General features: G+C 37.7%; 1 protein-coding gene across 2 annotated transcripts in view; it reads right to left on the bottom strand.

The window, feature by feature from the left end:
* The window catches only part of GRPR (gastrin releasing peptide receptor), a 46,346-nt gene extending 23,647 nt beyond the window's left edge, over positions 1-22,699 (bottom strand). For both annotated transcript variants that reach the window (XM_027835421.1, XM_027835422.1), the window contains exon 1: positions 22,079-22,699. In XM_027835421.1, coding sequence (XP_027691222.1) covers positions 22,079-22,494 — 416 coding nt within the window. In that variant the 5' untranslated portion in view covers positions 22,495-22,699. The remainder of the gene's footprint in view (positions 1-22,078) is intronic.
* Positions 22,700-24,731: the final 2,032 nt, after the last annotated feature.

Raw genomic sequence — 24,731 nt, 5'->3', positions numbered from 1 at the left:
ATGAACACAACTCTAGTTGAGGCCCTCAACACTGTTACAGTATTCTAGATTGTAATACCCTAATCTGACTTCTTGATACCACCCTCTTACTTCTGCTTCACACATCTGCCAATCCAATTTAATCCTATCCAACAAATATTTATTAAGCTCCTACTGTTTGCCAAGAGCTAGGGATATAATTAACAAAAAGAAAGACTATCCCTGTCCTCAAGGAATTTACAGTCCAAAGGGGAGAGGCAGTACACAAAAGGAGGCAGAAAATCTGAAGGGAAGTGGGGGAGGAGGGAGAGAGAGGAGGCGACAAGGGTATCTTGTTTCATAGAACTGAAATCAGGCTGAGCAGCCAAAGCAGAATGGAGCTGCAAAAACAATCTTCCCACATTGTAAATCTGACTGTATCACTACCCAGCTCTAAAACCTTCAATGGCTTCCTATTACCTTTAAGATAAAAAAACAAACTCTTCAATGGGGCTTTTAAGACCCACAGACTGGCTCCAACCTACTTTTCAAGATTTACTTTATAGTCTTTCTTCCCAACATTCTACATTCCAACCAATCTAGATTACAAGATGTTCCTGAACTCAACATACCAAAGCATTGAAACAGGCTGTCTCCCTTGCTTAGATGCTTGGAATTCATTCCCTCCTCGATGCTTCTCAGAATCCTTATTTCCATTCAAGCTTCAGTTCAGGTAATCACTCCTTCTTTGATCTCATCAGCCAAAATTTTTCTCTCCCTCCTCAAATTTTCCTAATGTGCTTTGTTTAGATCTCTCCTTAACTTTCCATTCCTCCCCACCCTGGGACATATTTTATGCGTATACATATACATCCTTTTTAGTAGACCAACATCACCTTGAGCGCAGATTTTATCATTTTTATCTCAGTGTCCCTAAGCAATTTGCTAAGATTATAAGTTGCAGAGCAGGTGTCAATCTGCATTTGTAGAAAAAATTTCCTCTCCAGATGTTCTTCATTTATCAGTGAGATCACAAGTCCAGGAAAAAAATCCTTAGCACTTAGCACTGTATTTTGCAAAGAGTAAATGTTTAATAAAAGTCTGTTGAGTTAAAATTTTCATGGGAAAGAAACTGAAAAGTCATCTGGTTCAAACCCTTCCTGAAGCATGAATCCCTTCTACAATATTGTCAACAGTTACCCAGCCCCTACTTGAAGACTTCAAGTGATAGGGAAACTACTTCTTTCCATGGTAGTCCATTCAATTTTGGAATGGCTAATATCGTTAAGAAATTCTCCTCATAGTGAATAAAATCTTTCTTCCTATAATTTCTGCCCTACCTCTGCCCTGTTGTACCAAACATATAAGGAATATTCCTCTATGACACCTCTTTAAGTATTTGAAGTGAACATTTATCACCAAGTCTTCTCCAAGATAAACATCCCAATTCATGGCATGCCATCTTGGTCATTCTCTCTGACATTCAGGTTGTCTAAGTTTTTCTTAAAATATGTCACACAGAACTGGATACAAGTCTCCTGGTGTGGTCTAATAAAGGGGAAGTATAGTGAAAGCATATCTTCCCTCATCCTGGACACTACACTTTGATTAATATAGTAGAGCATCACAGTCACTTTCTGGCTGCCATATCACACTGGCATTTGACAGTTTAGGTTCCTAAGAACCAGGAGCTACACTGGCAGAGGTGGATATATTGTAAACATATCAGTTTAGTAACACATTGATTATTGTTTCCCAGGGGCAGCTAGGTAGCGCAGTGGATAGAACTCCGGCCTTGGAGTCAGGAGGACCTGAGTTCAAATTTGGCCTCAGACACTTGACACTTCCTAGCTATGTGACCCTGGTCAAGTCACTTAACCCTTATTGCCTCATCAAGAAAAAAAATTAAATTACTGATTATTGTTTCCCTTTCTAAATATGCATAAACCATATATAACTATGTCCCCATTAATGCAAATAAACAATCCCACAAAGTGGTCACATTATCTCAGATTTATGCTGCATATTTCCATTGGAACCAATGGCCATATTTTCCATTATTATAACTTCAAATAGCACAAATTCTGATACATTCTATCACTTCATGGGATTCGATGTTCATACCAATTGCATACTAACTATAATTGACTTCAGAATTTTCTTATGGATCAAAATCAAGTTCACCAGCATGTAATTTAAAGAATCTACCTTGCTCAATGTTTCGAAAATGAGGACTATATTTGGCCATCTTTCTTTCATCTTATCAGATCTCTCTTCTGTTCCTCATGATTTTTCGTAGGTCAAAGTCATGGGAGAAAATCAAAATCACTGAGTACAACTCTATCATTTTAAGATAAAAAAAAAAAAACCAGGCAGAGAGACAATCTTACTTGCCCAGAATTATAGATCTAGTTGACGAATGCGAGAAAGTCTGAGGGCAGATTGTTAGAATGGTTATCTTATGGGTATTGAAGTCTCTGCAGATGATGGCAGAGGAATAAGTAAAGAGGAAGACTGAGCCAGTCATGGAGAAATGTGGGAGAGTGACTAAGACATTGATAGATGATATATTAACAAGGGGTGGGAAGAGTATTTTCAGATAACATGAACTTCATGACCATTGAGAGATGGTGGTAAAACTAACACCCTGAAGTGTCAGAAAGGAACAAGTAGTCCAAAGACTCCATCTCCTAAGCCTATGAGACAGGGGAAGAAAAAATGAGTGGTCAGCATTTGATGAGAGCAGCTAGAGATATGGTATCTTTAAGGGAAAATTTGATCATACTTGTGCATTAGGAAGATTAATAGAGCCTAGGAGACCAGTCAGGAAGCTGTCGCAGTAGTCAGATGAAGAAAGTTATTTGTTCGGGCAATCAACGAATCAATTAACAAGTATTTATTAAGCATTAATTAGGTGATACAGGATACAAAATTGGTAGAAAAGATGTCCTCTACCCGCAAGAAGTTTACACTCTAGTTAGGGAGATAAGATAAATGCCAATAAAATAATTAATAAATGAGACCAGATTTTATATATAGATAGATAGATAGTAGAAAATTAAAGAACCTCAACAATTATGGAATAGGAGAGTGTAGAATCAAGTGTTAATTTCAAGGTGCAGATAATGCCCAAATCAATTCAAATAGAAGTTGTATTCTCCCCTCACCTAGCAAATATGGTTTTTGTAAAAGGTAAGTAGAATCTATAATCCCACTCAGTGCCATAGATGGAGAAGTATTGCGTTAAGATGGGTAGTTTTATATAACTTCTTGAGAAAACATATTTCCTGAATCTAACATCCATGAATTTTAAAACTGCTGCTTTTCAAACAATTTTTGAATGGCAGTAAAGATGACATAGTGTAAGAACAAGAATAAGTGAACAATGGCAGAAATAACAAAGGCAAGGAGATCAACGAAATAAAGATGAACAAAAATGCTTATTTTTATGAAAAGACAAGTTAAATGCAAAAAAGTCACAGTAAATCTATTTTTATATGGTAATTTAAAGTAGTTTTTCTCATTATAGAACTATTTATTTCCTTTTCAGAAAAGATCACATTTTAGGGTTATAGACAATATTTGAATCAATACAGTTAAGTGTTTAGAAGGGGAAAGAACAGCATTGTATGAGTCCACAAGCTCATTCAGAAGGAAGTTTAAAGGATGTTGTTCATAACAACACACATAAGTCAGGATGACATTGGAGTCAGGGAAAAAAAAATCAGTAATCACAAAAAGACTCAAATCTTAGGGAATCATGATGAGTAAGCTAAATTGTCAGCTGCCATAATACTTCCAGACTTTCTTACATAAATCTCTGCTCCTGCAGACAGGTTTTCTGCTTATCTTCACCCTTGAATTGTGGTGTTTTGGTGGGATACTGGTCCCACCCAATGTCTTTTTATTTACGTTTATTTTTCTCTCACCTTGGAGCCCTTTGTGCTATGCCTTTAGGTGGTGATTACTCTTCCCCTCCCCTTCCTGTTTTTGCCTAATCAGTCATATATAAGTTCTGTGTTGGGTAGGTTATGGCAAGGTTCAGTGTGAATTACCAGGAAGACTGCAAAACACTTATTCTTAGCCTTAACTGATGAATAGGCTATGAACCATTAATGTGAAAGGGAGTAGGCCAAATATATATATATATATATATATATATTATATATGTATGTACACACATATATATACACATACACACATATATGTAATGTAGATTATATATTTGTAATGTGTATTATATGAAGTTTTCTGGGTGGGAATAAATATAATGGATTTTGGAGAAAAGGGCAGTGATAAATATGCTGAAGTGGAGTACTTACGGTTGTGTTGTAATTCTTAGACAATCCAGTTTAGTAAGTTTGGTATAGTGGCACTACAAAACACTGAATTTGTAATCAGAGGATCTGGGTCTCAATCTTGCTCTTACAAGTGGCTTAGACTGGGCAACTCATTTAACGTTTCAGGGCCTCAGTTTCCTCATCTGCAAAATGAGAGGGCTGGAGTAGTGTAATCATTCAGGTCTACCATCTCATAAGTTTACAATCCAATATCAGTGTCCTCTCTTAGAACAGCACACTTCCAAATTTGACTCTAGCCACCCCAGCTCTCAGGTCTCTTTCTATAAGAGCTTTACATACTGATCTCCATGCACCAACAAGTAAACAAAAAATTAATAATTAACATTTGAATAATTAACAATTTTTCTCCTTAGTGTCCCACAAAGACATCCTACTTGTTCCTGACTACAATCCCAAAGTCTACTCAAAAAATGAATTTTTATCTTAAACTTCAAATTTTACCTATTTGACAGCATAAGCAATGAATTTTAACTCTGACCAGCCTTGACGTCACTAATTATATTCAGGGTAACATTTTATTAAAAAATGATTTAATCTATCTTACTTTTATTTGATATTATAAATAAATCACTGTGAGACTTTTGCTTAAACAAACTGTTCTGTTATTTTTAAGTTGTTTTAAAATGTTTAAGAGGGAAAAAATCTGACCCCACTAAAAGATCACATGAAATCTTTAAAACAAAACTAAGTAGTGGCAGGTGTGGATTTGGGGAAAAGGAAGGAAGGAGTTGGGGGTGGGATGGAAGCATTAAAAGTATAAACTTCAGTTAATCTAGACAGATATAGTTGTGGAAGGAGAAGGGAAAAAGTGAAGTATAGTACTTTTGCCAGAGTAAACTTGTTATTGAATGGAATAAGACCATCATGCCTTAATAATAGATCATGTATCTAACTCCCCCTCTTTTTCTCCAGTGAATTTAAGATTTAAGGGTTTACTGCAGTCATAGTCACCACCCAGAGAAAAGGAACATCTAGAGAAAAATAGTTCTCCTTCCTATTTTACAAACAATATGGTACAGTAGAAAAATGTACTGTCTTTGGAATCAGAAGACCCGATTTCAAGTCCTATTTTTGACACTGTGTGACCATGGACAAGTCACTTAATACCCCTAAGACCTCAGTTTCTTCCTCTATAAAATGATGGGTTTAGACTAGACGGCTTCCAACGTCCCTTCTAGCTGTAAATCTATGCTCTTATGGGCCAGGACTTCATACTGCAGAAATTCTTCAAATACAATTGGCATACTGGGAGTTAGTGAGAATCGGCCATTGGCCAGCAGCAGCATGAAAAAGGCTCTGTCACTGAAAGGACTGTCATCTGACAACTACAGTGGGAGAAATCTGCAAGGCTTCTAGTAGTATGTCAGGCTTCTGAAATCTCTAAAGTAGACTCCAGGCTTTTATCACCACAAAGTGCATGTAAAGGCCTTTATTAAGTAGCATTTGATAAGTTAAATTTAAGGTGGAAGTGCCAATATGTACCCGCAGGCTATATTTCTTTTATGTCTTGCTCCTTGTTTTATTTCTTGGCCTGCTCATGAGCCAGCTGGTGAGTGGTGCCACCTGGGAGTCAGGCATTCTCAAGGTGAACTTACTTGAGTAATAAAGGGCTGGGTACTTTTGGATTGTCTCAAAGTCTTGATTAGTAATTGTGAAGCCAGAGTGCAAGGGGAAGAAGCATGATCCTTACTTAGTCTGGGGAACTAACTCATTCTGACTGGTCTCAGTCAAACTCAGCCAAAGGCTTAATGTACCAGACCTTTTAAGAGAGAGTGATCAGTTGAAGCAGCTAGATTGTTTGCCATCTTTTAAGCTGCCCTACCCAGTTAACTGCTTTTGATTTAGACATTATCGATGATCTCAGATTAGGCAGCTTCACTATTACTGTTCTCTGTCAGGGACACCTACTTTAGATGAAATAAGAATTTCTTTGACTGAGAGGATTCACTCTTTCATTACACTTTATAACTATTTAAGTTAGAACAATGAATCAAATGAAGAGGCTGCATGGTATACAGCTAGGTCTCCATTGGCGCAAATAATGAATCCCCCTGAAATGCCTGCGTTATTGGAAGTCAAAAGGCGTATTTCCATTGCGATGGACTAAATAACCATATTTTACATAATTACAACTTCACATAGTGTGAATTCAAATACATGTAATCATTTCATGGGATTCATTATTTACACTCATTGGAACTTAACTGTATCGTAAAGAACACTGGCTTTAGATCAGAAAATTTCAAGTCCCAGCTCTAACACTTACAATCTGTCATTTGGTCTCACCTGAGCCTAAGCTTCTTGATTTATAAAATAGGCATAATAATGCTTGTCATGGCATTATAGTGAATAAAAACCTTTATAAACCACAGTGTGTTATATTAGCATTTCACGAGCTGCCCAAAGAACATTAGAATTACAAAAAGATTGAGATCTTTCTATCTCAAAAGATAGAAAGATAAAATTCTGGGCTGGATGGTATGAAACTATGAAAAATCCAAGGGATAATGTTTTGTCAAGGAAATTATGGAGCAACAGAGGAAATTAAGCCTATTTCTGATGAAAAAACACACATAGTATTTTCAATACATACAAAATTCATATTTAATAGTAGGGTCACTAACAGAAAATTTCTTGCAGAACCTTAACTAGATCTATGATATGTATATGTATATGAATATATATGTGTATATACATACATATGTATTTCTATATAGAGAAACTTTTTGAGGAATTGAAATATACCTGATTTAGAATGCATGATGTGAGCTTACTTTTCATTCTTACTCTCAGACTGCAAGAATTGAGCAGGGGCTCTGATCACACTTTATTTGACTCTCTCTTCTCTCATTGTGAGTAGATAATATATACTGTTATTTTAGTAAACTTATCTTTGTAGAGAAACAATAATAATAATAATTGCTTACATTTGTATATTCCTTCAAGTTTTATAGAGGGCTTTCTTCACAATAACCCAACAAGGGAAGCAGTGAAAGTAATACCGTTCCTATTTTATAGATGAGGAAACTGAGGCAGTTTGTAGTGATTGGGGTGAGATTTGAGCACAGCTCTCTAGATTTTAAGTTTAGTGCCATGTGGACTCATTCAGATCTTATTCATCCTTCAAAGCCTAATAGCTCATCTCACTTCTACCATGGGCCCTCAGTGATCTCTCCCTTTTTATAAAGTCATATGCCCTCCATTAATTATCCATGCCTGTAAGACATCTAAGTACCAAGGCATCACATTCATTTGGAGGCCTCTAATAAAATCACTGGCACAGTGCCTAGGAGGAAATAGACAATCTCCATAGACTTACATGACAAATATAATTGGATCATAGGATTTCAAGCTGGAAGGGACCTTACAAATCATTTAGCCCAATCTCTTTTTTTTTCAGGTGAGAAAACTGAGTCCTAAAGGAGCTAAATGACTTCTCCAGGGTCACATAGGCAAACGATAGCAAAGTTGGTATAGGAAGGCAGATCCTCTGACTTTCGCAAGTAATGTTCCTTTCACTACAGTACAATGCCTTCCAACCCTAACAGGTAGTTGTAAATGTTGATATCGTTAATCATTACAGATCAAAACAAGTTATAAAAGGGAAAGAGAATAAACTCTCAACTAAAGCGCCGTTCCTATTATAAATACTATCAAGAGAGCTTACAATCCCAGTTGGTGTGTGATGGATGTGGAGGCAAGTGTGTAGTTCTTAAAAGCCCTGGAGGGGGTTGAGTTCTTTTGGCACGTGCTATAGTAAATGTTCCACAATTCAGATGCTACCCTGAAGTTTTCATGTTTTATACACAATTATGTAAATTGGCAAGAGTAATCACTAATTGGTCACATGAGATTCTATAAAATATACACTCAAGATCTTGAAAAGAAAAAATCAAAACTACCAAGGCTGGAATAGGCTTTTCCCATGGCAGAGCATGGTATGATGTAGTGCCTAGCATGGTGTCTGCCATCAAGTAGGCATACAATAAGTACTTGTTGATTAATTGATTCAATAGCACTGAGATAATAAAGAACTATTGGAGAGATTCAGGATTTTTTCCCTCCTTATATTCTCACTCTGTACTAGGTTAAATAATCCCCTGAAGAATAGGGCTGATAATGAGATTGGATTTAACATTCTCAATTTTGTTCAAATCCCACCCAACTGGGGAAGCCTATTGTGTTCTACTCAGGCTTGGGGCAAGGAGGGTATGGGGGAGTTATAGATCCTTTGTCTAGATTGCTGGGAGGGGAAGCTGGGGAGTGGTCTGGGAGTAAGAGTGATATAATCAAAGTCCTATCTCCCAGCCCATCATTAGAATAGTCTACCTCTCATTATAATATTTATTTTTCTCATTGATTATTAACCCATCAGAGTTGATTGCCGTTTGTAGGGAGCACCCAGTCTTCCAAGGACATATAAGAATCAATAGGCCACCATGATCTGTCTTTGGTCATGAGAAATGGCCAAATGACAAACCTTTTATTAATTATTTGCTAGCCATAATTAACAAAATGATTAATTACCAAAATTATGTCTCTCAAACTTTTTATACATTATAGCACCATCTTTCCTCTTCTTCAATTGAGAAGGGAAAAGCTAACAGCGTAAGAATAAAAGCAGCTCACTTTTAAGGTTTATAAAACCTTTCCTATATAACAATTTAAGTTCAATTGTGCAAATACTATGATCTCATTTTACAGATAAGAAAACTGAGACCCAGAGAGGTTAAGAGATATACTCAGGATCATACCACTAGAGAGTATCAGTGTGGAGATTAGAATCCAAATCTAATTGGATATAGATCCAATTTGTTTTTCATTGAAACTCATGGATATATAAGATTCCTTTAGGTTAAAAAAAAGTGTGTGCGTGTGTGTGTGTGTGTGTGTGTGTGTGTGTGTGTGTGTGTAGGAAGCCTAGTAACAGCAGGGAAAAGGATGTATTTGACAGGGTACAAAACAGTCTTCCCTTACATTTTTGGGGGTAGGTCGAAGGAGGAAGTTCTGGATCTGTGACCTCATTAATGTGCAGAATTCCCTTTATCAACATGATTCAGTAACTCATAAGCTTAGACAGTTGCCTAGAGGTTATGTGACTGGTCAATGGGTTTCAGAGGTGGACTTGAAAGTCAAGCTTTCCTGACTCTGAGTCTCTCGATGTTCTATGGTAGGCTGACTCTGTTCCAGGCATTTTCTCAGACTATCCCCCAAGTCTAGGAAGCTCTTTTTCCTCGTCTCTGCCTACTGGCTTCCTTTAAGTCCCAGATAAAATCTCATCTTCTAGAGGAAGCCTTTCCCAACTCCTCTTAATTCTAGTGCCTTCCTTTTCTTAATTATTTACTAATTATCCTATATAGCTTCTTTGTACATATTTATTTGTTGTCTCCCTTATTAGACTGTGAGCTCCATGAGGGCAGGGACTGTTTTTTGCCTTTCTTTGTATTCCCAGTGTTTAGCACAATGCTTGGCATCTAGTAGGTAAATGTTTATTGATTGATTGATTTTTAACTTTATTTTTTAGGATCATCTCTATTCTATGCAGTTAAGAATTCCTTCCGTAGCCATACCTATAAAAGGACCTCCTTCCATTTTCCTTTTTTTCCTAAATAATGTGACCATTTATGAGGAAAACATTTTTGAACCTTCAAGAACTAAGTCAATGTGAATCCTCTCCTTCAATGCTAGCACAGGGCCCAGATACAATTTGTTATTACTTGTCTTTCTCAAAGAGGACCAATGACACCACAAGGATGATGTCTTGACTTGCCAGTGAATTGGATTTAAGCGAGGCTGAGCTGCCCAAAGTCATCAGCCTCATTCTCTGCTCCAAAGTCCAGTGGCAACAGAAAAGTCAAGAAGACTAGCCCTTAAGCCATTGAATGGCTGTTGCCTCAGACAACAGAGGTAACTGAGGCCTGGGGAAAGACCAGATTATAGTAGGTATTTAATTAATAATTTTTGTTGAATGAATGGATAAATGAACACACTAGGTACTGTAGCACAAGTTGTGATCACTGCCCTCAAGCAGCAACAGTTTTGTTGAGAAATCAGTATACAAAACCTTAAAAATATGAAAAATTAAATAATGACATAATAAAATGATAATAATAAAAGTTATTCCCCAAGGTCATATATGTTTGATGGTCAAATTATGGATCCTACTGGGAAGAAATACTTGAATTTAGAAAAGAGAAAATTACTGAGGTCTCCATGAAAGGAATGAAGTGACCTGGGCCTTTAAGGCTAAGTAAGGATCATGATCAGCTAGGTGGCACAGTGCATAGAATGCTGGGCCTGGAGTGAAGAAGACCTGAGTTAAAATCTGGCCTCAGACACTTACTAGCTGTGTGACCCTGGACAAGTCACTTACCCTTTTTTGCCTCTGTTTCCTCATCTGTAAAATGAACTGGAGAATGAAATGACAAATCACTCTAGTATCTTCGCCAAGAAAACCCCAAATGGGGTCATGAAGAGTCAGATATGACTGAACAACAACAAAAGATTTGTGTATGTAGAAAAGAAAGAGAGAGTATGCCAGGTATGGAGTAGCATATGAAAAGGTACAAATATGAATAATATGATGGGAGACTTTCAGTAGACCTTTTTGGCTGATATGTAGAATACATGTAGATAAGTAGAGGGAAATCAGGCTGGAAATGTAAACTGGGGCCATTTTGTGGAGGGTCTCTCCAGACCCTAGTCATGCTAAAAGTCACTACCAGTGACACGTCCGAAACTCAGCAGCTGTGTTTGCTCCTCCTTGAAACTTCCCTTTGATACTATTTACCCTGTCCCAGGTTCTGGAGCTGAGTTCCCTAATCTTTTCTAAGGAGGTGACCTATTTTATTTCCTCCATGTCTTAATGGGGTAAGGGATTGGCGTGGTGGAAGAGAGGTTGTTACTAATACCACAAGGCTTCTAGAGGTAGTTGTTGGGACAGCAGGGAGGGATATAGTTGCTGGTGATGTATACTAGTGGTCCATTGCACTGCTTTTCCCATTAGAAATGTCTACAAGCCTTGGGTCACAACTGGATGTCAGAATTATGAACCACTGATAGGAAAATCATTTTTAAAGCCTCGTAGTCAAGCAGGGTGATCATCAAGTTAAATTATTCACACAGCACAATATAAACATGAGTTATTATTATTATATTATAACTTCTCCACACCCATTAGAATGTAATCTCCTTGAGGGCAGGAACTATCCTTATTTTTGTTTGTGTTTGTATTCTCAGTACTTAGTAGGCACTTAATAAATAATAAATGCTCTGCCTCTGTCTCTCTCTCTCTCTCTCTCTCTCATTACATTATCATTATCTCATTCTTCTCATCCCTTTTTGATGGAGTTCAGGTAGAAATGGTCCTGATACAAGTCAATACTTGACTTTGTCAAAAGTCCCACATGATTTTGATCTTCTCTGTTAGAATTGTATACTTAAAAGTCTATTTATTCCATGTAGCCTGAACCATTTGGCAGGGTGATATTTAAAAATATATATTTTTAAGTTTTTATGGATCACTGTTATATCTGGGCAACTGTGAAAAACAGTTATTATTACCATTGTCTCTTCATTTGTGTTTTTTTTAAATGCTATTGTTGCCCATCATTGTTTGACTATGCTGCTCCAACAAGGTCAGGATGGAGTCATCTAAATTCCATGTTTTTCCCACTAAGCATAAAGGGTGATTCAGAGCTATCTGTTGAATGAATGAATGAATGAATGAATGAATGAATGAGGACAGAAAGCTGGATAGAATTTTATGCTTCCATTTGCTGACAGAGTCATTAATGAATCAACAGATATTGATCAAGTTCTTGCTATGTGTTGAATAATGTATTGGATACCATGGGAAATAAAGAAGAAATGTAAGATGGTCCTTGCACTCAAAGAGCTTACAATCTGCCTGGAAAATGAATATGTTAACATATTATATGACACATAGGTCCATACAACTTTATGGGTCTTCGTATTTTCCTATGCTAAACTTAGCACTTAATTAGTTGAAAGTTTAAACTTCAGATAAAATAGGAACATAAAATAAATTTATCTCAACATATAGTTCCCAGTGTTTTGGAATCTGTAGAAATATACACGGATGGGAATAAAGAGACTTAATGAGGACAGCTAGGTGGAACACATCAGCCAACGAGTGGCTTAACAGATTACAGTAAATAAATGTAATGCAAAATTTGTCCTCAGGAGGACCTGAGTTCAAATCCGGCTTCAGATACTTACTAGTTGTATGACCTTGGGCAAGTCACTTAACCCCATTTGCCTCAGTTTCCTCATCTGCAAAATGAGCTGGAGACAGAAATGGCAAATCACTCTGGCATCTTTGCCAAGAAAACCTCAAATAGGGTCATGATGAATCAGACATGACCGAGTAACAACAGAGACTTAATAGGATTAGAGATTTAGAGCTAGAAGGGACCTTAAAGGCCATCTAGTCCAACCCCTCATTTTACAGATAAGGAAACTGAGGCCAAGAGAGGTTGAATGAGTTACCCAAAGTCACACAAGATGTGAACCCAAAATCTCTGACTAAAACCAGTGCTCTTTCCATTATGTTCCACAATTTCTATGATACAGGTGAATGAGTCTAGTCTGGGTTTAGAAGAAAGCATCTGGTTAAACTCCTGAGAGTTAAGTTGGAAAGAAACCATGGATCTGACAAATAATAAAGTTTATTTATGTGTTTTTAAAATATCATAAGCCAGATTCTTCAAGTGCCTGAGCACGTACATCTGTGTGTGTGTGTGTGTGTGTGTGTGTGTGTGTGTGTCTGGGTGTGAATATAAAAGGTTTGTAAGCCTCCTTGACTCTTTTAAGGGCAATATTCATAGACTGTGTCCTTGGAGCATTGACAAGTACTCAATGTTGTTCCAACTGGAACAGCTCTGCACAACCTGATGGAACATACAACCTTGACAGAAATAATTCCATCACAGAAAGATTTTTGCAAAATGTTTTGTGCTGTTATGATCTCCTCATCGCCCACTCACACCTTAGTCCTTGGAAATTTGTTTTCTCTCTACATTACTATATTGAAACTGCTTTCTCTGTGATTCTCCAATAGATAAATAATGAAAGAAAATGAACAGGCCATTCTCAAAAGGAAAAAAAAATAAATAGCAAAGCTATTAACACTTGTATTAAAAAATGTTCCCAATCATTATTAGAGAAATGCAAATTAAAACAACCTTTTCCATATCTCACCCTTCAGATTTGCATAGATGGTGAAAACATGAAAACTGTGGTTGATGAAGACATGGAGAGTAGGGGAGAGAAGAAGCTGTGGGACATGTATACATACAGCACATATGTGTAATGTGAATTTGTCCATTCTGGAAAGGAATTTTAGAACTATGTTCCAGAAGTTGCTAATCTATGTGTGCTCTTTAAATAAGCAATGCTGCTACTAGTCCTGTATGCCAAAGAAATCAAATAAAGAGATTAAGGATGAATATGTACAAAATATTTATAGCTTCCCTTTTTGTAGTGACAAAGAACTGGAAACTAAGTGGGTGCCCATCAACTGGGGAATGATTTAACAGATTACAGTATATAAATGTAATGAGATATTATTGCTCCGAAGAAATGGTTAAAGGGATAGTCTCAGAGAAAACTGGGAAGACTTATATGAACTGCTGACAAGTGAAGTAAGCAGAAATAGGAAAACAATCTTTGCAGTAATGTTTTAAAGAAAAAACAACTTTCAAAGACTTAAGAACTTTGATCAATGCAATGACAACTGCAGAGAACTGATGATAAAGCCTGCTACCACCTCTTGACAGAGAGGTGATAAATTCAAGGTGCAGGACGAGGCATATGTTTTTTGGATGTGGCCATTGTTATTGAATCGTTTCAGTTATGACTGACTCTTTGTGAACTCATTTGGGGTTTTCTTGGAAAAGATACTGAAATGGTTCACCATTTTCTTCTCCAGCTCATTTTATAGATGAGGAAACTGAGGCAAATAGGGTTAAGTGACTTGCTCAAGGTGACGCAGCTAGTGAGTGTCTGAGGCTAGATTTGAACTCAGGAAGAAGAGTCCTACTGATTCCAAGCCCAGTGCTCTATCCATTGCTCCATTTAGCTGCCTCAGATGTGGCCATTAGGGAATTTATTTTGTTTGTGCTTATTTGTTACAAGAGTTGTTCTTTTTTTTTTCAATTGAAGGAGGGGTATTTTGGGGAACAAAAGGAGGGACAGCAATAGTATTGCCCCCCCAAAAAACAAAAAAAGAGGGTCACTGAAGCATTTAAAAGAAAATGGATAGAAGAGAGCAGAAGGATGTTCAGAAGGAAACACAACCAAGACAGCTTTGAAAATAGTATGTTGAAATCATTATACACTTAAAAAAAAGCAAACTGCATATTGGATATCCCTGTTTCATATACAATCTTCTTTTTTCTATTCCATTTTTTATATGGAAGTATTCATTTTTATGCATAAGTACAAAATTAAAAAAAGAAAAAAGACATTGCTCTCTCAAAGGTCACTAGTTACCCTTTTATCATCGAATTCAAAGGTCTTTCTTCAGTCCTCATGTTAGGAGTAAACCCTTTGAAAGTAAGGATTATTTCATTCTTTGTATTTTTATCTTCAGGACATTACACAGTATCTGTGCAAAGTGTGCCTTTAATAAATACTTGTTGATTGATTGACCTCTCTGCCTCTTTTAATGCCTCCTTTGGAATTTTGAATACTCTTCTCCCTTGAATTTTGAGACACCATTCTCCAGGAGCTCCTTCTATTTCTCTAACCATTCTTCCTCTGTTACATTAATGTTGATATTTTCCCCCAAGGTTCTATTCTTAGTCCCTTCTTCCATCCAAATTTACTAACATGATTTTCAACCATTACCAATATGTAGTTGACTCCCAGTCTGACTTTTCCACAAAGCTTCAGACTATGTCTTAAACTACCATCCCCAACTGGATAGCACAAGAGCAACTTAAACTTAACATGTTCAAAGTGAAATTATTTTTCCCTGCCAACTTAATTAACATCATCATCTTTCCTTTCTTATTTCTGTCATTGGCACTATTCAGTCACCCACATTCCCAACTTTCATGTTCTACACAATCTTTCCTTCTTTCTTATCCCCCACATGTAATCATTTGTTGAGCCTTGCCATTTCTGCCTTTGCAATCTCTCATGTGTCTTCTCCTCTCTATAGCATCACTTCCACCGCTTTGCTTCAGACCCTCATTATTTGGACTATTATAATAGCTTCTTAACAGGCTTCCTGAGAGGAAGAAATCCAAGTTATCAACAGTCATGTAGAAAAAAATGCTCTAAATCACTAACAGTTAGAGATATACAAATTAAAACAACCATGAGGTGTCATCTTATATCAATCAGATTGGCTAAGATGACAAAAATAGCAAATGACAAATTCTGGAGGGGATGTGGGAAAGCAATGCAATGTTGATGGAGCTATGAACTATTGCAAGCATTCTGCAAAGCAATTTGGAACTATGCCTAAAAAGCTATTGAACTGTGCATACCCTTTGACCCAACAATACCACTACTAGGTATATACCCCAAAGAGATCAGAGGAAAAGAAAAAGGAGACATATGTACAAAAATATTTATAGAAGCTCTTTTTGTGGTGGCAAAGAATTGGAAACTGAGGGGATGCCCGTCAATTGGGGAATGGTTGGGCGGATTTTGGTATATGGTTGTGGTGGGATGCTTCCGTGTTGTAAGAGATGATGAAGGCATTGTTTCAGAAAAAACCTGGGAATACTTGTGTGAACTGATGCAAAGTGAAGTGAGCAGAACCAGAAGAACAATCTACACTGTTAACAGCAATATTGTAAAGATAATCAATTGTGAAAGACTCAGTAACCCACTATAATAAAGGACTCATGATGAAAAGTGCTATCCACCTCCAAAAAAAAACAAAACAAAACTGATGGACTCAGAGTACAAATTGAAGAACATTTTCTTTTCTTTTTAATATGACTAAGGCAGAAATGTGTTTTACATGACTATACATATTTGTAATGGATTTTGTTTTTCTTGCCTTCTTAATGGGTGAGTGAAAGGGAGAGAATTTGGAACTGAAAATAAAATAAAATTGAATTGAAAAAATATATTTTAAAAAACAGGCCTCCTGCTTCATCTGTTCCCCCACTCCAACCTAGTTTTCATACTACTGCCAGAATAATTATCCTGATATACAAATCTAATAATCAAATCTAATCATCTACGAATCATAAAATCTAATCTAATCATTCAATAACTCCATATTGCCTACAAAATAAAATTCAATTTTAATCAAACAACAAGCATTTATTAAGTACCTACTGTGTGCCAGGCATTGTGCTAAGCACAGACAAAAATGGAACAGTCCCTTCACTTAAACAGTTTACATTATATTAAGGAAGACAAACTTGGATGCATAAAAGCACATGCGAGATAGCCACAAAGTAATTAGCTTGGGATTCTAGGCCTTTCACAATCTAAAGCCCCTTCATCTGTCTCATTTTTTCCACCTACTATTCCCCTTCACATGCTTTATATTCCAGGATAATTTAACCACTTGCTACCCTCTGCAATGCCCCACGTACTCTGTCTCAATACTTTTGCTCACACTTTTTCATATTTCTAGAATATTTTCTACTCCATTTCCATCTGTTAAGCTCCTAATTGTCCTTGAAGGTTAACTTAAGTGCATCCTCCTCTAACAAACCTTCCCCAATCCTTCTAGTTAGCCAAAATCCCTTTCCTTTTGGGTCTTATAGAGAACTTGGTTTACACCATCTATAGTCTTCAAATATCTCTTTGCAGAGTGCCAGATTTGGAGTCAGGAAAACCCAAGTTCAAATCCTAATCAGATACTTTCTACCTGCATGACGCTAAGTTAGTCACCTAACTTTTTTCAGCCTCGATTTTCTCCAGTGTAAAATAAGGATACTAATAACTAGTTACCTCACAGGGTTGTTCTGAGGGTCAAAGGAGATAATGAAAGTAAAACACTGCAAATGTTATATGAATTTTATTATTGTTATTGCTATTTATATGTTTGTGTCATATATGCCTAATGTGAGTGTAAGCTTCCTGAAGGCAGGGATCATTGTAATCAACAAATATTTTTTGGACTGTGTCTTATAAAATTTTATTTTATAAAATCTTTGTTTCTTTCCCACTACCTAGCACAGTATTTTGCCAACATTAGGCACTAACTAATCATTGGCTAAAGTTGAACTTTATTGAAGGTTACATGAATATATCTGGCTTAGAGTCTCATTTATGGGTGCTGATCTCATTCCCATGATGCAAACCCAAATGATATGAAGTATTAGGAGACTACTAGCAAGCCAACCCATTCATCTCTAAAACTATTTTCCTAGGATTATGTTCTTTGCTTTGGTAAGATTCATAATCCAAAATAACTACTTGACATAATGTCTTAAAAAAATATCAATTAATTACCAAGCATTTAGCCCTTCAGTGTGTCAGGTATCATGCTAGACAATGAGCATACAAAGACAGAAATAAAACAGTATCTGTACTCCCAGAGTTTACATTCTAACAGGGGAGATTACATGGATACACACATATACACAGGATATGTTTTTGTTGTTCAGTTGTTTCAGTCGTGTCTGACTCTTCATGATACCATTTAGGGTTTTCTTGGCAAAGACACTGGAGTGGATTGCCAGTTCCTTCTCCAGCTGATTTTACAGAGGAAGAAAGAGAGGCAAACAGGGTTAAATGACTTGCCCAGGGTCACATAGCTAGTAAGTGTCTGAGGCTGGATTTGAACTCAGGAAGATGAGTCTTCCTGATTCTAAACCTAGTGCTCTTTCTACTATGCCACCTAGTTGCCCCTCGCGTGTGTATGCATATGTAAATACATACAACACAGCTTATTGTGGATGGCAGGAGGGGAGAAGGGGCTAACAACTGATGAGATCATTAAATAAATACTTCATTCAGGGTATGGCATTTGAGTAGCTTTGGAGGAAACTAGGGATTCTGGGAGGTAGAGATAATACAAAATAATAGGAAAAGCACTGAGCTAAAGAATTTGAAGACCTAAATTCTAATTCTGGAACTTCCGTTTTCTGGTTATGTGAACCAGTCACTTGACTCAACACACATTCAGAAGGCACTTCGTATTTGTGAGCCACTGAGGCTTTGGCAAGGATGAAGTGTAACATCCTCCATTAAGAAGTGCTCATCAAGCAGGCAGACTTCAACAAAACTGGAAAGGCTTGTATGGACTGATGCTGAGTGAAGTGAGCAGAACCAGGAGAACATTGCACACAGTAACAGCTACATTGTGCAATGACTAACATTGATAGACTTAACCCTTCTCAGCAATGCAAGGATCTAAGACATCTCCAAAGGCCTCATGATGGAAAATGCTATCCACATCCCAAGAAAGAACTATGGAATTTGAATGCAGATCAGAGCATACTAACTGCTATTTTTTTCTTCTGTTGTGTTTTGTTTCCTCTTTCTGATGGTTCTTCCTATTGGTTCTAATTCTTCCTTACAACATGACTAATGTGAAAATATGTTTAATAGGAATGTATATGTATAGCCTACATCAGATTGGGCATCATCTTGGGGAGAGAGGGGGAGAAAAATTTAAAACTCAAAAGCTTATGGAAGTGATTGTTGATAAATCAAAATAAATTAATAAAAAAATATGAAATATAAAAAAGAAGTGCTCATCAAATGTAGCTAATTAATTAACTAAATAACTGGATAGAAAAAATACTTATAAGTATTTACTATCTGCCAAGCACTGGGATATAAATCCAACTAAGCAAGACAGTTCCTGCCCTCAAGGAGGTTACATTCTAACAAGGGAAGATAATCCTAAAAAAGGAGAAGGGAAGGCAATATGTGATGCCGATGGCTGACCCATGCTATGAGTGCCTGGTTCCAGGTGAGATAAGGTGAAAACTCACCTATATTAGCCCAGAGTCCCAGGGACAGAATTCAAGGTTGGAGGAGCAGAAAGAAGGTAGCAAATAGGGATGATCTCTGAAATGGAAACTGCATGATGTGGAAATAAAATGTCAGAATATTTACTCTGTAAATAATCTCCTTTAACTCCCTTATGGGGCAGCTAGGTAGTGCAGTAGATAGATTGCCTAGCCAGGAATCAATAGAATCTGAGTTCAAATCCAGCCTCAGACACTGACCAGCTGTGTGACCCTGGATAAGTCACTTAACCCCATTTGCCTCAGTTTCTCATCTGTAAAATGAGCTGAAGAAGGAAATGGCAAACCACTCCAGTATCTTTGCCAAGAAAGCCCCAAATGGGGTCATGAAGAACTGGATATGACTAAACAATCACAACCACAAAAACTCCTTTCTGTCAGTTTCTGAACTTGAGAGTATACTCTGAAGCTTATGGCATGTTGTTTACCATAATAGCCATGCTAGCGATACTCTCAGCAGTTAACCTTACTGGGGTTTCCAAAAAGTGCTCAAGATAGAGAGAAGCATTTACACCCAGTAAGAGCTGAGTTTCTTCCTTAGGAGGGTGAGATGGGTGTCCTGGCACACTTAAGCACACCTCACATTCTGCATACACCTAAGGCTTCTTCTCCTTCTTGACCCCAAGATACTTTTGAAGGGAGGTTTCATTTCTGCCGATGACAAAGTTTGCCAAGGTTTGACACCCTGGAGATCACCTCAATGTTTTGTTCTCATTCTCTTCCTTCCCTTTCGTTTTACACAGCAAACAACGAATGAGTTAAAAAAATAAAAAAGGCGGCTGCACCAATTGCCTTCCCAACTAGGTGGCAAACTCTCTTCTTTCCCTGTATGTAGTTAATATCTCATCCAGGAAGGCCCTCAGCCTTCAACCACAAACTTTGCAGGGGGATGGAAAGAAATTTTCTGCTGTGGTCTCGACATTTAAAATCATCTATACTCATTGAAGCCCAGCAGGACAGTGCACAGGAGTGGTTTCATTGCAAAGAAGGCTCTGAATAAATGAAACCCTGTCCTATAAGGGAAAGTGTCACAACTTTGTTTCTTTTTCTCTGTTCTTTGATCATTTTTTTGAAATTACTGTTTAGATGAAGCATACTTCAGGTAACAGTGTCCATCCCTTTACCCAGATAGATAACATTCTCTCTTATTTATACAAAACTCCACAGAGCCAGATAACAAATTAGGATCCAAATTAGATTACAAAATTAGAACCCAGCACCACATGTAGGGCCCCTTCTGATAGAAATCTACAGAGTGAACCATCTCTCTTATTTTACCTGTTGTTTCTTTTTTTCTTCAGTATATCAAACTTCTGTAACAGCAGAATCATTGAGATTTGATTTGGAGGTAAAATTAGAAGGCATTTCCCAGAAACCTCATACCAACAGTTTTCTTCACTTGGTACCATGACCTACTCATAGTATTTTGAAGAAAAACGATTTCAGACTTTGAAATTCTGAGAAGCCTGGTTACTATTCTCTACAGATATTTAATTAGTCAAAGTCCATTAAGTCATTCAAAAGGAGTAAATCTGAGTATACTATATATATTTCCTAATCTGTTTCTTAAAGAAACTCTCTCAACTATATTAATTAGGTGTTCTAAATATTTGCTGCATGAATACCAATTCCTAAAGAGTTCCTGTGGGGAGAAAAGTTCATGTGTTCAATTTTCCTCAGAAGGATGCACCATGCTGGACTAAATTCCAGAGGCAATGGGCATAGGAACACTTCAATAGGAACACATGATAAAATTAGTCACTTCTAGCAAGACACAGATAAGGGGTGTGGTGCATGGAGCACTGGGCCTAGAGTCAGGAATATCTGAATTCAGGTCTTGCCTCAGACACTTGCTAGCTGTGTGACCTTGGGCAAGTCACTTAACCCTTATTTGCCTCAGTTCCTCATCTATAAAACAGAACACCCTGGAGAAGGAAGTTGGAAATCACTCTAGTATCTTTGCCAAGAAAACCCCATGGACAAAGCCCATGGGGTCACATAGAGTAGAATACAACTGAACCACAAAAGCAAGACAGGATTCAAACTTGCATATCCCTTTCTCAAAAAATGTAAACTTGTGTGAAGTTTCACTACAGAGATATACATACAGCAGATCTCACTGTGCAAACTGTTCAATTCACCTAAACTCACCCTGGAATTTAGCCATGAGAAAAAGCTGTCCAGGAGAAATGAATTCAAAGAAATCCAGTTTATCTGTGCTCTTAGCTCTGTCTAAAAGTATATACTGGAAAAGAAAGGACATAAAACCAACTCCTCCTTTGTAGCTTTTCTTAAGAATAATATTTTATTATAATATAATATATAACCTATAGTAATATCATATAATAAATACATAATCATAATTATAATATTCTAAGAAGGAATATTCTGTCTAAAATATAAACTGTGCCAGGTTTTATTAGTTTTCTCTTAGAAACTTGGAGGGGGAGTGAGGTTAAAAGCAATGACATAGAAGAAATACATCAGTTCAACCCACTGTTAAATGTGCATCTCTCTCCTATTTCAGATGTCCCTTTGAAAGACAGTATATTTACCCGATGCTCCCCTTTTTCCATCCCATTACTGACTCTTTTTCTCTTGGAAACTTCTTACCAATGAACTTTCAGAAGTAAACCCTGAAGAGGCAGCCCGATCGCCAGTGAGCCTAGGCTCCCAAAAGACTCAGTATGAACACAGGAAATTTGCTATTACAGGGGTGGGGACAGTTAACAAAAGCACCCAAATCGAAGACTGAGATTGGGCTTTCAATAGGACACTTACCTGTCTGCAGAGAGAGCTGTGAGTGTAAAGACTGACACCCCAACTGAAGTGAGCTGGATGAAGGGGATCAGTTTACAACCAATTCTGCCAAAAAGCCACCTGTCTGCCAGATACCTGCTAGCATCCACAGGGGCGCATGTGATGAGTAGAAGCAAGTCTCCCAAAGCCAGGCTGGATATGAACAAGTTGGGAACATTTCGCATAGATTTGACTGTGCAAAAGATCTTGATCAGGGTAATATTGCCAACCAGTCCTATCAGAATGATGAGCCCATACACAATGGGGATGATATACAGGAATCCTGGGTTAAACCAGTCATTCCTCAGAGAGAAGTTTTCACTGTTGTTAGAGATGTTGCAACTAATGAAGTTGTCTTCTTCCAAATCCATGAAAAAGCATTCCTTTGGCACCATCATTTAAATTCGTGCCACCCAAGTGTGCTCTTAGATACTCTTAAGAAGAAATTGTTGTGGTACAGCCTTTGGATGAAAGAGAGGCTAAGTTTTATGCTGGGCAATTTATCTTCTTTAAGAAAAACATCACTAGGCAGAAGTCCTCACATACCATGGCATCTGAGACATGCCAGCCAGGCTTTTGATCCTGAGTCTGTTCTGTTCTTCAGATTCATCTAACCAAGCAAATCAATCTGTAAGTTTGCAAAGAAAAAAAAATCCGAGGAAAGCCCAGGGTAGGAAAAAAAAAACAGAGAGAGAGAACATGCTCAGAATTCAATCTGATTAGTTTACCTCCTCTGTATGCTATTCCAGGCTAGGCACTAGCATGAGTTTGCTTGATTGCAATATGCCAGAACTTTTGACTGCTGCTTTCATTCCCCCGTCTCTCCCTGTATTTAAAAAAGACAGGTTTAAAGTGAGGGAAAGAAACTGCTCTTAGAAAGCCTCGGATCCTATAGGCAGGATAGACTGCACGTGACAGCTCTCACTAGCAAGACTGCTCAATAGAACAATTAGAAATGACTGTGGGCTACTTCTAGACTAGAGAATGCCAGCCACCTACTGGACAATTTCTTCACTGCCCAATCCACTGTCCCTTTCCAGGGAAGCTTTAGCTCTTTGGAGGGAAGTGAAACAGATCCCCTTTTTTGATTTGTCTTTATGATAACAGCAGTACCTTCACCTCGATCAGCACGGAATCAGCATGATTTCCATACAGTCAGTACTCAATAAATGTTGACTGCCTGCCTGAGTTTAGCACTGGAAACCATCTGGAAGACACTCTAAGTTCTCTAGGGGTCCTGAAGGAAAGCCCAAGCCCACTCATTTTCCCCTCTCCATTTCAGTATACTAGAGACTGGAAACTTATTTTACAAGAGAACCCTAGTAATTCTCTCAAATAAATATGCCAAGTGCACCTGTTCCACAGTTTATCATTCTTAGTATTGCAAACTGCAGCCTTGAGAAAGCTAGGGGCAAAGGGTGACAGGAAAGGGCTTTAACTCTTTAATAGCTAAAGTTCTGAAAGCCCAGGAAATGCTCCAAGACATATCAAAGTCTACAACAACTCTGTTCTGTAGTCACAAAGAAAGAAATACTCTTTATTATGGGATCCCTGTGCTGGGAACCAGATATAATTTTTTTGGTTGTTTATTTGCTTGTGTGTTTTGGGGTTTTTTGTTTTTTTTTTGTTATTTGTTTTAGGCAATCAGGGTTAAATGACTTGCCCAGGGTCACACAGCTAGTAAGTGTCTGAGGTCGAATTTATATTCAGGTCCTCCTGACTCCATGTGCTCTATCCACTGGCCACCTAGCTGCCCCAGCAACCAGATATAAACTTAAGAGCAAAAGGATTTGGATTCACTTACAGAAAAATACAACCACTGCTCACAGTCCTAAAGGGTTTTTTATTTCACTAAGTGCTTTCTCACAACAGCCCTGTGAAATAGATAGTGCAAGTATTATTATCCCCATTTTATAAATGGGAAAACTTAGGACCAGAAGAGTCTGAGTGACTTGCCCATAGCCACAAGATTATTAAATGGGAATGCAGATGTGCTTGATTCCAAGGGCAGGGCTCAATCATGCCTAAAAACATGCTAATCTACTCTAGCCTGACAAGTATATTATTAATTAGCTCTTTCCTCAGTAATTTATGCACATGAATGGACTGCATTACCCTATTTCAATCTTTAGAATTTGTACAGAGCAAACAACCCCCTGAAGTTCTCTAGCAACCCATCAATTATCGCTAGATTTTTGTTAAAGGATTTCTATGGCAAACCTCACTTTCCAGCATCCTGAACCAAAAGCAACCATGGACAAAGAAGAAGCACGTTTTTAGAGATTGTGTCCATCCGGGGGAAATGTGTCCATTAGGAAAGCACAAGAACTATTGTCCTGGGAATTTCCAACATGACATTATAAGCACTCAGGCCAAGTTCTGTTGCTCAAATACCCAGAACAAAATCAACAGCTGTTGCCTGCTACATGAGTACATATCACTTGCTGCACTGCCCAGTGTAGGATTGACGCCTCAGTGGCAATAGTCGTCATCAACATTATTGAGCACCCTGGGGAGGGGGAAGGGGGAGGGAGAATGCCTGATTAGACACAATCTCTCCTTGCATGATGATGGCGATGTGCCAGATGCTGCCAAGGTCAATCACACCCAAGTGTTTGTTCAGCAGAGGACTTAA

This window comes from Vombatus ursinus, unplaced genomic scaffold, assembly GCF_900497805.2.
Source record: "Vombatus ursinus unplaced genomic scaffold, bare-nosed wombat genome assembly UNPS02014814.1, whole genome shotgun sequence".
NCBI classification, from domain to species: Eukaryota; Metazoa; Chordata; class Mammalia; order Diprotodontia; family Vombatidae; genus Vombatus; species Vombatus ursinus.
Note: the sequence above shows the minus strand (reverse complement) of the source record. Positions and strands in the feature narration are given on the sequence as shown.